Source organism: Antechinus flavipes, chromosome 1 (assembly GCF_016432865.1).
Source record: "Antechinus flavipes isolate AdamAnt ecotype Samford, QLD, Australia chromosome 1, AdamAnt_v2, whole genome shotgun sequence".
Lineage (NCBI taxonomy): Eukaryota > Metazoa > Chordata > Mammalia > Dasyuromorphia > Dasyuridae > Antechinus > Antechinus flavipes.
Window position 1 is genome coordinate 654,406,715 of NC_067398.1, and position 13,054 is coordinate 654,419,768.

Below are 13,054 nucleotides of genomic sequence, written 5' to 3' on the forward strand. Positions count from 1 at the left end.
CCAGATAAACAAACCCAAAGACTTTGGAATAAAAAAGAAACTCACATCTTTACCTAATTCCTTTGATCTCTTTGTTTCATTCTAGCTCTGAGATTGACAGTGCCCACAGTTTTTCCACTCATGACACCGTGATCAGTGGGGATATCCAGGCTCCAGATGGCATTGCAGTTGACTGGATCCATGGGAATCTCTACTGGACAGACTCTGTCCTTGGTACCATTTCTGTAGCCAATACTAAGGGCTCCAAGAGGAAGACACTTTTCAAGCAGGAAGGCGCAAAACCACGGGCCATTGTGGTAGACCCAGTTCATGGGTGTGTATTTCTAAATGTGACATGATGTTCTAGGGGATATTGGGAGAAAGGAAAGAAGGTGGAACTTTCTAGTAATTGCATTTTTCCCATAGGTGAGACCTTGTCCTGAAAAGCAAAACTAGCCTTTTATGAAGTGATTTGTGGGGGTTATATCCAGTGTTTTCCTAGGAATATACCACTATATGAGAACCCAGCCATCTAGTACACAGAAAGTAGTTGGACTCTTTTGAAGATTCCTTTTTAGGATCATAGAATTTTAAAAGTAGAAAGAATCTTAAAGAGTTATCTAGTGTACTCCTTCATTTTACAGATAAGTAAAGTGAAGGTCAGAGATTTAGTGCTTGGCTCAAATCCACACAAACAATCAGTAGCACAGCCAAGAGCCCTTCTCTCAGACTTCCTTGGCTTCTGTTGTTTTATGTAAGTGAGCCATCCAATTGATGGGAATTAGTTTTTCCTTTCATTTTGAAGAGTCATTTGTACAAATACAAGAGACTGGTTTGATATTTTTTTCATATTAGTTTGATACCACTGTTTAAATTTCCCTAAAAAATCCCCCCAAACTGGAGTGCAGCTTAGGATGCACTAACACAAGTTTTGTGTCCTGGCCATAGACAGAGAAAACAGTTTTACTTTTCCTATGAACAAGGCACGGTGCTAAATGCAGGAAATAAATATACAAGCAACCAAGATAGTTCTTGATCTCAAGAAGCTTCCATTCTTTGAGGAAAGACATCACATACAAGGGAGCTGGGGAGAAGGGGCACAGTGTTGTGTTATAGAGATGGATGGAAAGTAGAGTGGAGGCCCAATTCTAGACAAGATCAAATGGAAATTCCAATATCAGAGCTCAGGTGGTCCCAGGTTTAGATTTCAAGGTTCCCCTGGGAAGGAGTTGGGGATGACGGCTAAGGTGGAGGTAGCCGGGGGTGAAGGTGCCCAATCATATCCTACTAACAGAAGTCCTGTTGTACTGGCGCTGGATCCGACCACAGTCAGATTCATTCCTAGCACTCCCTTTGAACAGCGTTAGGGTATGTCTAGTAGAGAGAGACTAGAGGGCTGCCTCTGGGGTATTCAGATTTCATGTCTTGTGAGGAAGAGTTGAAAGGACTAGGGGGTGAGCAGTCTGGAGAAGAAATGACTTAGGAGAGCATGATGGTTTAGGGACAGTTGTAGAGATTTCAGTTTAAGTTTATTTAAGAAAGAATTTTCAAACTAGGAATGGGCTATGTTGGGAGGTGGAAAGCTTTGCTGCTGGAAATGTTCCGACAAAGGCAGATTGTGCCTTGTTCTATAGACAGCTCTTGCATGTTGCACCAGATGTTGGCCCAGATAAGCTCTAAAATGGCTCTGAAATTCTAGAATCCACTTGATTTAAATAGAGCAGGGCAGTAGGAGTAACTGAAGGATACCAGAATAGTAGAGTAAATATGAACAATATTCTACCTCCTGCCTCCTGCTTTGCAGTTTTCAGAGTCACTGAGCTGTAGGTTGGCCATTATAGGTAGGTGTCATGCTGTCCCCTACTTGGTGAAATCCGCAGGCTGGCTCTTATTGTAGGAGAATCTGTGGAAGGAGGTAGAGATATTCACCCTAAGAAGATAAAACTTGGTTGGCTTAATAGCTTTCTTCAAGTATTTGATGGGCTAATGCAGAGAGAGATGGGATTTGTTCTGTTTGCCTCCAGAAGGCAGATGTGGGAGGAATGCGATGTCTGTTTATTGCAGAGAGACAGATCCAGGCTTATTATGAGGAAAAAAGGGATTTTATACTAGTTGAGAGTTGAGTTCCTCTCTAAATATTAATTTCCCTTCCAGCTCTGAAATCTATAATTCTAATATGAACTATGATTTAAATAAAGTTTTCCCAAAATGGAATGGGCTACTGTCAGATGGTCAGTTTTCCCTCAGTAGGGATCCTTGAGCAAAACTTGCTGGGTGTGTGGTAAAAGGGATTCTTATTCAGATGTAAGTTGTACTAGATGTCCCTCTAGTTCTCTTTTAATTCTGAAGTGCTTGATTCTCTCAGTTTTAATGTCTGTTCTTTTTTCCTCCTCCCTCTTAGCTTCATGTATTGGACAGACTGGGGAACCCCTGCCAAAATTGGGAAAAGTGGTCTGAATGGAGTTGACAGCTTCCCCCTGGTGACAGAAAATATACAGTGGCCCAACGGAATCACTCTTGGTATGTTGTGCTAAATGAGGAAACGTGTCAGAAAAAACAATCCCCTTCTGCCAGTACAATATCATAAAGTAAATGCCTCTGACTTGGAACTGAAAGATTTCTTATGAGATAGGTATTGTTTGGGAATAAATAAGAAGATGATGATAAAATGCAAAGTGCTTCTATATCACTCCACTTTGAGCCTCCCAGATTTGATTATTTTTTGCTTAAATTTTATTGTAATTTTCTAGAACTAAAAATGCTATAATAATATCAACATTTATGTAGTGTATTAAGGTTTACAAAATAGGCAACATACATTTCGTCATCTGATCTTCATAATAACCCTGTGAGGTCAGTGCTATTATCCCATTTAATAAAAGGTGAAATACTCTTTGGGATATATCTTTTTTTTTTTAACATTGCTTTCATTTCCTCATGTGCTCTTTCTCTTTCCCCCTCTCCAGAAGCCATCTTTTATTACAAAGAACAAAAAATAAAAGGTTAAAAAAAAACTAACCAGCACTTGAAAAAGTCTGGCACTGTATGTGGTTCTGTTCCTCTGCAAAAAAGTATTATAGAAAGGGAAATACTCATTTCCTCTTAATGCCTTTTGCCTTGTAACAAAGAATGATATTTAAGCCAAATCAGCTAATTCAGTGACCACATCCAACAGTGAGGGCACCATTGAATACTCCTACTTCTCTATCCCTCTACCGCTAAGAGGAAGATAGCAAAATCTTAAAAAGAAAATCCCCAAACCAAAACTTTCTTCCCACTTTGTAACACAATGTTTAAATTGCAGAAAAATTTCTCAGAAATTTCAATCTTTCATTTTTTTCTAAAGATGAGAAATGCAGAGACATATGATAACTACATTTCCTGTAATATATCTCACCCCTTAGCAGCTGCTTCCACAGCTGTTTATGTGGATATCTTTAGCATAGGGGTAACCTTATAACCTCCATTATTCTCCTTTCTGGATGCTTGATTGTGGTATGGAAGTGACTTTGAGTTCTTGAGGTTTATGCCTGTAAAACATGAGCTGCAGGGTCAGTCTGACTCAGGCCCAGCAGAGTGGACTATTGTCCAGCCTCCCTCAGTGCAGACCAGAAAGTTGAGGAATTATGTATTTTGGACTACTCATAAAAATGATCTGTCAAGGCAAAGAAAGGCTATAGTGATCTTAATTAATAATCTTAATTATTAAGTGATACTTAATTAAGTGTCACTTAATAGTGACAAGGAATATAATGCCCACACCGATGAAATTCTGCATTTTTTTGTAGCTGGAAGTTGGCCATAAGAGAAAGAAAGCAGGAGCTTCTTCAATGCCAAGAAGCTCTCTAAGCTCTCTAAGAGGCCAGGAGTTCAGGTGTCTACATGCTGTTCTCACCTCATCTCTGTCTCATTTCTAGATCTTTCCAGTGAACGTCTCTATTGGGTTGACTCCAAACTCCACTCCATCTCCAGCGTGGATGTCAATGGTGGAAATAGGAGGATTGTATTAGAGGATAAAAACAAACTTGCACACCCATTCTCCTTGGCAATCTTTGAGGTGAGGCTTTGAGGCAATTTAGGTATTGTGATAATCCAGGGGAAGGGACTTGTTTTGCTTATAAGCAAGTTTCTTTTCAGGAAACAAGGTTTGCTCTGAATGCTTAATTATGAGGAATAAGCTTTAATGCAGAGATTTGGCTGGGAGTATTTCCCACTGGAGTTTTAAATAACCCTTCTTCTTTTCCCTTTTTCCCTCACCTATATCTCATGATACATATGTAATTTTTTTCTGTTTAAATTATTTGCAAACTATATCAGCTCTTCCTACATTATCTGGTTTAGCCCCTTTAATGAAAGGAAAATGAATTGTATAGTGGAAAGAGCCACTGATCTGATATGATCTGGTTAAAGTGTCGAATTTGGATTCAGGATGAACAGAATATGAATTATTCCTCAGATAGTTATTGACTATGTGACCCTGGCCATGACACTTAACTTATCTCAGCCTCGATTTCCTGATGTGCCCTTTCTCCTATAAAATGTAGAAAGTAATTGTTTCTATATCACAAGGTTGTTGTGGGATTACCTGAAATAATATGTACAAAAGTGCTTTTTTGGACTTCTTAAAGTGCTATAGAAAATATTAGCTGAATGTTGACATTTTCATGTTCATGATAAAGCACATTATCCATGAGTAGATGAATATCATTGAAAAAATAATGTGAAATTGATGATTTGCTTATAAAAGAAAGTTGGCATATGTTAACATAATAAAAACCTCATGATGTTGAAAAAAAAAAGAAAGAAAATATTAGCTGGTATTATTACTACCCTCTGTATGACTTGGGACAAATCAAATAATCTTTCTCATCCCTAAAATAAGAGGGGTTAAGAAAGACATCCAAAGTCCCTTTCATTTTTGGGTCTATGATCCTTTGATTCTATGACCTTGTTCAGATATAATTTTTATTTACGAGAGATCAGAGGGAACAGAGTCCTTGGGATTTCTCCAGTCAGTCTTAGTGAATCGGGGGTTCTGTTATTCTTGCCCTTAACAAAAAGAAGCCATCCTGTAGAGGAGAGAAGATTGACCTTTTTGACAGCTTCCTTGTGCATATGCATGTCTACCTGAGGGTCAGAGGGGTTTGGGTTTCAAAGGGACTTCATGGCTGATGGAGAAAATACATTGGTTAAAACATACTGTTGTTCTTAAATGCTCCCTTAGGATAAAGTCTTCTGGACAGATATTATGAATGAAGCCATTTTCAGTGCGAATCGCCTCACGGGATCCGATATCATTTTGGTGGCAGAAGATCTGTTGTCTCCTGAGGACATTGTTCTCTATCACAACCTCACCCAGCCTACAGGTACTAGACTGACTTTTCTGGGATTTCATGGCACGTTGAAACTCTTCCTTCGCATCTCTGTTTCTTGACTTACCTTGCTGATCTCCTTTGGAAGTCTTTCCATTTTCATTTATTCATGGGGCTCCATGTGTTTCTTCTAAGAAGAACATGGGTTCTATGATGGCAAGAGATTGCTTTGGTTTTTGTCCTTGTGCTCTCTGTGCCATATGCAGTGCCTAGTATTTTTAGAGAATGCTTAATGAGTTCTGGTGCTTGCTCACCTCTGTATTTCCTGGCCTTTCAGGGGTGAACTGGTGTGAGAAGACTTCTCTTCCCAATGGGGGCTGCCAGTATCTGTGCCTTCCAGCTCCCCAGATCAACTCTCACTCCCCCAAATTCACCTGTGCCTGTCCTGACGGCATGGCCCTGGCTGCAGACATGAAAAAGTGTACCAAAGGTAAGAGACTTCAGGAATCCCTGACCATTAGCCTTTCAAGGGAACTTACCCAGGCTGCACACTTACTGAGTGAACAACTGATTTTGGAGGGGGATGGTTTTCCCTTTAGCTAAAAGGTCTGAAGTTCCATTATCAATATCTTTGATATTCTGCCTCGGTCTCCTTTTTTTGCCCAAGTTCCAACTACGGTTTGATATTCTGCCTCGGTCTCCCTTTTTTGCCCAAGTTCCAACTATGGTTTGATATTCTGCCTCGGTTTCCCTTTTTTGCCCAAGTTCCAACTCCCAGGATCTGCACAGGATTTCGAGGAAGCTCAGTTTTGGTCCTGTGCTGAGTTGTTTTAGTAGAATCTTGCTGACACTTAGGACATTTCTACTCTTACAGAAGCGACTGTACCTGCTACTTCTACCACTAAATCGACCACTCTTGCCCGGTTAGTAACAACTGTAACAACTCGGAAGCCTACCACCAAAAATGGCACTCCTGATCTCACAACAGCAGAAATGGTTACAATGTCCCAAAAAGGTAAATTTCTACAACTTTGAAGAGAACTTTAAATTGATCTAAGGTTCCTTTAGGTCACCAGGACAGTTAAAAGTGAATGAGATCTTCCTCAAAGATTTGGGACTTGTCACAGAACCTCAGAGGGAAAAGGCAACTTAGCAATTGCTCCGTCCATCCCTGATGGCTCACTTTCCTCTATGGTATTAAAAGTCCTTACAGACAGTAGAGGAATCCTAGAGAATTGTAGGGGACACAGCACTTAGTGCAATGCTTGAAGTACTTAATAAATGTTTATTAGTTGATAGTCATTGTGTGCCCTTGCCCAAGTATACACACCTCATATGAATGGTGAGATTTTGATTTGGGTCTTACTGACCCTCGGCCCCAGCCCTCTCTCTGTCTGCTGCTGTCTCTGTAGATTGGCCACTTTCACCCAACAGGATAGTTAAAGGATTTAGTCTGAGAACTTAAAAGTCCACTTTTTCTCAGTAGATGGGAGCTAGATCATTTGAATTTTTAAAAGAAGCACAATTGGATAGTTCACTCTTTCACTGATAAACTAATAATGCATTGTGTTTTTTTTTTTTTCTCCTTTCCCTGCTTTGTAATGTGTCTTACTCCTGTGTTTTCTCTTCAGCAGTTCAAAATCCAATGGGCATGCAAGACACTCCAGAACATCAAGGTGGATCCAAAGCTCTATACGTTGTTTTACCATTAGGTAAGATGCAGTTACCATGCAAGGATAAATTCCCTCGTCTCAGAACATTTTTTAACCTTTCTTCCAACCCCACCAAAAACTATATTTCATGTACGTCACCAGATTTATTCAGTGCACACTATTAGCTGTGGGGGATAGAATGGCATCTGAATTGATTTTTCATGAATAGATACAGTATTCAGTAAGTGAAGAGAGATTGGGAGAACATTTACTTAAACAAAGGCATGGAGGGGCTAAAGTACATGGGATATTCAAGGAGCACAAATAACCAAGTTTGGATAGAGCATAAAATGAAGTGAAATGAGATGCCATGTTGTGGAGAACTCTGAGGAGTTTAAAACTTGGGAGACAGGAGGAAGGCAATGAAAATTTTTGATCAGAGAAGTTTATTTGCCTTTACTTGATCTCTGGGACTTTGACTCCTTCCCCCACCATAGAACCCTCCCTTATAACTAGGTAACATACCCAAACAAGACAAAATATATGCCTCTTAAGAAAAAAAAAAGAAACGTCTTATTCTGTACTTGTCAGTCCTCCGAAACCTTGACTGGTCATGGTATTGATCAGAGTTCTGAAGTTTTTCAGTCTCTTTTTTTGTAAACTGATCTCCTGGCTTCTAACAGACATCTTCACTATGCATTAGTTCATACATGTCTTAGCAGATTTCTTCAATTTCTTACAGTGATTTTCTATTTAGTATGCTATGTTCAGCCATTCCCCACTTGGTATACACTTACTTTCCTACTTGTTTTTTGGTAAGATTTTTTTTTAATGCAAAAAATATTTTTGCTGTCATTTGTTTTTTTCATTTATGGGATCTTGTTCTGTTTTTGACCTTGAAGTCTATATAAGAGTGTCCCTATGTCATAGATTAGTGCTAGAGACTTCTGGAACAATGACAAAATGAAAAATAACGCCTGCTCTCAAATAGCTTGTATCCCATTGTGTTTCTTCTTTCTTTCTCCAGTTCTGATCTCTCTGATTTGCTTCGGCGCATACGTGGTATGGAAGAAATGGCGACTCAGGAACATCAATAGTATAAATTTTGATAATCCTGTCTATCAAAAGACCACAGAGGATGAAGTTCACATCTGTAGAAGTCAAGATGGCTACACATACCCCTCGGTAATTGGCGTGCTTATTCATTCAGTCACTCTTCTGATAAATATTCATTGAATGCATACTGTGTGCCAGGTCCTGTGATAAATCACATGGCACACAGACTTTGCCTTCCCTGTGGGGGAATCTGTGTTGTAATTTTAAAGACTGAGAGAGATCATCTTGACTTAACACTTTATAATTTTTTATTACTTATTTTTTTCAATAAACTAAAATTGATTTTCCTCCCCTATTCTTTATTCCCATTAAAAAAAAAAAAAAGATGAAAAAGCAAAACCCCGTAACAAATATGTATAACCAAGAAAAACAAATTTCCATATTGGGCCATGTGCAAAAATGTTTGTCTAATTCTGCACCCTGAGTCCAACCTGATCTCTATTTCTGGAGCATGCTTCATTGCTAGTCCTCTGCAGTCAAGGGTGGTCATTGAATCAGTCATTTCAGAGCAATTTATCTTTAGAGTGTTGTTATAATTGTATAAATTGTTCTGGTTCTACACACTTTATTTTGCATCAGTTTCTCTGAAACTCTTCTATCACTATTTTTTATGGCACATTAGTATTCCATTCCATTTATGTACGATAACTTATTTAACCTTTCCCTGTTTGGTGGACAGCTCTTTACTTTTTTGGGGGAAAGGCCTTTACAAAAATAGTTTCTATAATTTTTTTTTAACATATATAACCTCTTCAAATTTGGATGCAGTTAAGTGGTGCAATAGATAGAAGAATGGTCTTGGAGTCTGGAAGATGTGATTTCAATTATAGCCTCAGACATTATCTGTGTGACCCTGGGCAAGTCATTTTACCTCTGCCTGTCTCAGCTTATCTAGCTGTAAAATGGGGATAACACGAATACTTACTTTTAAGGGTTGTTGTGTGTATCCAATGAGATATTTATAATGTGATTAGCACAATGCTCAGCACATAGTAGAAGCTGAATAAATGGAGATTAAATGATTTGCACAGGTTCACAGAATGAGCTGGGACAGATACAGGACTTTTGAGTGCTTTTCCGCCTCATACTATCCTGCCTCTGTAGATTATTTGTCCCACTTCTGGTGGGACAGAACCAAACCTCTTCCCTTGTTTTGATGTGGAAAGACTTCAGAAGTTTTGACAACAGGGTAGAAGAAACAATATGGCCATTCCTAAATTCTCCTTTTTGCATTTACAGAGACAGATGGTGAGCCTGGAAGACGATATTGCATGAACAGTTGCCACAAGAAGTGCCTCTTACCAAAAGTTGCTGCTTATTTATGGAAGGGAAATGCCTTTTCTTTCCTTATTCCTTTATGAACTGCTCACCTCCCAGGGCAGCCACTGCTGCTACTTCCTAAGGGACCTAACTGATTCCTCCTACCTAAAGAAAGAAGAGAAAGCAAAAAACAAACAAACAAAGCCATTACTCCCAGTCACCCTCAGAGGAACGGCCTCTGTTGCTGGTGTCTGGGCTAAGCTGACTGTCTGCTTGAGGTTTTGTTTTATATATTTATTCATCTTGGAGGCAAGGCAGTCAAGCTTCTGTTGGGATCCCTTGATCCCATCAAATGGGTTTTGTTGGTAATTTCCCTTACGTGTGAAGGAGAAGAGAAACAGAAAACGCGCTGGAGGTGATTCTCTGGATGTAAGGTTGCAATATTTCTCTGGTGGGATTTGGATGCTTCCTCTACTACAGTCCTGGATAAAAGATTCAGTTATGTAGAGACTTGGGGACTGAACTAAAAGCACAGCGGCTTCCAGCTAGAAGCAGGTGCTACTCCTGGTCAGGTGCTGCACCCCATCCCTCCCCCAGTCCCTTTATCTCAGGAGTGAAAGTGTTTACTTCTACCTTGGAGTTCTTGGTAGACAACCTGACACCACCCTCCCCTAATCCCAAACTTCTAAGCACATCAGTGCTCTTCTTTTAAGCCATTAAATTGCCTCAGAGGTGACTTGTAAACAAACATGGGGTTACCTTGGGCTAAAACGAGCCTAACCTCTGTCACTTAACCACTCATCTACAGTACTTTCTGCTCATTCATTGTATAATATTCTACAATGTGCCAGACACTATCAGGTGAACTCCTTCTGGACCATTTTGGTCTTAGGAGTTCATAGTCTGTCATTATATGAAGTTTTTTGTTTGGGGATTTTTTATCCCCACTCGACATTTCTTTCCCTCTCATTCACCCTTCTTCCTTTTCATAGGTGAATTTTGTATCTCTCTTCTCTCTCTCTCTTTTTTTTTTTTTTTTGCACTTTTTCAGTTCAGGGTTGTATATTTGTAAATTTTATATTTTATTATGATTTTGCACTGTTCCCTTTGTATATATTATTTTGACTAATAATGAGGGCTTGGCCAGGATGACCAATTTCAAACTGCCAACAGAAAGATTTCATTGTATTTGTGAATTCGCAGTATTTTGTATACTGTTCAGTAAATGAGAAGGGGTGAGTGTGTGTGTATGTGTGTATGTATGCGAGTGCTTCTGAATATTTCCAAATGAAAAAATTAATCAGGAAAGCCAAGTCAAGACTTCGTTGTTTAAAATACAGTTTAAAATTGCCATCTTTTATCTTTCTAGCTCACATCTAATGAATTATTTGAAAAGTCTGCTCCCCTCGTGTTTCTTACAAACCTTCTAGACTGCACAATTGAATACATTGCTTCACTTAGGGAGATGTGCTGTCTTAGCACATCTAAATCAGTGCCCTTTGCCCAGAATATTTGCATAGGACTGGCACACTTTATGCTGAGCTATATATTTTCAATTAGAAATCTTTTGGAAAGAATAGCAGCAGCCAGCCTTTCTACTGTTTGCCTTGCACTTCAGGGGCCCTGAATAAATATTTGTTGAACATAACACTGGAGAGAGCCAGGCGAACTCCCATCATTCCTGATTGGTGAATGTTTGTTCACCCTTTGCCCCGACCCTTTCCTTTTCAGTTTAAAGAAAGTAGGAGTAAACAGGACATAAAGACTAGAATAGAAAAAGATATAAAGCACTACAACCTTCTATTGCCAGAAGCTGTGAAAGACATTCTGAAGCCTGTAAATAAAATCATGTACAGTCAGTAGGTTATTTGTTTGTGTAGTATTTTTTTTTGCACACAATATGTCTTTTTGTGTATTCTGTGTATATTTGGGTGAGACCACTATCGCTCATTTTTTAAAAATCACTTTATTTATTTTTTTTAACTTCTTGGGGCCCCCTCCACATCTACGGTAATTTTTTTTTCCGGGGTCTTTCTTCTCATCCTATATCTAAAGATAACTTTTGCACCGCTGTGGCTGATGCTTCCTGGGGAAATGGCATTTGCACACACACATGAAACACTGATCGCTTTTGTAATGGGTGGGTGTCAGACTTTTTAAACAACTATGTACAAAATGTTTTTGTAGCCTGATTGTCTTACTGTGATCAATTAAATTTCTTAAATGCAAAGTTTTATGTTAATGTGTGTTTCCTTTTCCACTTAATCTCTATCTTTCTTCCATTTGTCCGTGGGAGTCCTCTAGAAGAAGGCTGGTGCTTGGGACATTGCCCAGAGAGAGACATCTGGGAGAAGAATGAGCCATCCCCCTTCCTTACTGAAGCAGTAAATCCCGCCTGCTTCTTATCTGTAGAGGCTACCTGACCCCTTTTACTGCCTAGCTTGCCCACACATGACGAGCCAGTGGGTTGTTGCTCCATTGCCAACAATCCAATGCGAGATCTTATCTCTGCAGTAAATGCCTATTGGCAGTAGTTCCTCAAAATCCATCAAAAAATCTAGATTTTGAAACTGGAGTATTGTCTAATCCTCTCAATTTTGAAGGAGTATGGTGGTGGTTTTGATACATAAAATCTCTAAAAAGTAGGGGGAACTTAGATGTCTAGTTCTAGAAACTTTTCTTCCAAACAAACTTTGAGCACTTAAATGAGGTCTTTTGCCATTCTAGTCCTCATGGGCTCCTGAGCCGCTCACTAATCACCCCAGTCTTCAATGATTGTACTTAACTATTAGCCTCTGGAGAAATATAAGATTATCTTGCTTAATAAAAAGAATAATACATATTTCTTATGAATCGTGTTGGGAGAGAAAAATCAGAACAAAGGGGGAAAACCACAAGAGAAAAAGGGGGAAAAAAGGAGATATAGAATGTTGATTTACATTCATTCTCCATAGTTCTCTCTCTGGATGCAGATGGTGTTTTCTATCGAAAGTTTATTGGAATTGCCTTGGATCATTGTATCACTGAGAAGAACCAAGTTTTTCATAGCTGAGGATTGCATAATCTTACTGTTACTGTGGACAATGTATTCCTGGTTCTACTTGTTTCACTTAGCATCATGTACATTTTTCCAGGTCTTTCTAAAACCAGCTTTCTTATCATTTTTATAGAACAATAACATTCCATTACTTTTGTATACCATAATTTATTCAGTTATTCCCCAACTAGGGGCATCTACTCATTTTCCAATTCTTTGCCACCACAAAAAGGACTGCTACAATCATTTTTGCACATGTGGATCCTTTCCCCTCCTTTAGATTTCCTTGAAATACAGACTCAGTGGAAACACTACTGCATCAAAGAGTGCACAGTTTGATAGCCTTTTGGGCAGAGTTCCAAATTGTGCTCCAGAATGAATCATTTCACAACTCCACCAACAATGTATGAGAGTCCCAGTTTTCCCACATTCCCTCCATTGATCATGTATCTTTACCTTTTCCTGTCATCTTAGCCAATCTGAGAGATATAAAGTGTATCTCAGAGTTATTTTAATTTACACTTCTCTAATCAATAGTGATTTAGAGCAGAAAAAGTAGTTTCTAAGAAAATTTGATTCTGTTCTGAAAGCTGATATAAACATCTGCTTCTAGCCATAGAGAAGAAGAGAAAATGATGTTTGAGGCTTCCTGTTTTGTGTGGCAGGAATACAGCAATATAGAAGGGAGCTGCTCTGAC

At 39.0% G+C, this 13,054-nt stretch overlaps 1 protein-coding gene across 2 annotated transcripts in view; it reads left to right on the forward strand.

The window, feature by feature from the left end:
- Positions 1-11,549, forward strand: part of LDLR (low density lipoprotein receptor) — a 36,494-nt gene extending 24,945 nt beyond the window's left edge. The window contains exons 10-18 of one of the 2 annotated variants that reach the window (XM_051971554.1): positions 86-313; positions 2,381-2,499; positions 3,897-4,036; positions 5,204-5,345; positions 5,629-5,781; positions 6,166-6,306; positions 6,926-7,003; positions 7,971-8,128; positions 9,299-11,549. In XM_051971554.1, the coding sequence (XP_051827514.1) occupies positions 86-313; positions 2,381-2,499; positions 3,897-4,036; positions 5,204-5,345; positions 5,629-5,781; positions 6,166-6,306; positions 6,926-7,003; positions 7,971-8,128; positions 9,299-9,334 (1,195 nt within the window). In that variant the 3' untranslated portion in view covers positions 9,335-11,549. Of the gene's footprint in view, positions 1-85; positions 314-2,380; positions 2,500-3,896; positions 4,037-5,203; positions 5,346-5,628; positions 5,782-6,165; positions 6,307-6,922; positions 7,004-7,970; positions 8,129-9,298 lie in introns of both variants that reach the window. The other variant, XM_051971553.1, reaches the window with a different exon arrangement.
- Positions 11,550-13,054: the final 1,505 nt, after the last annotated feature.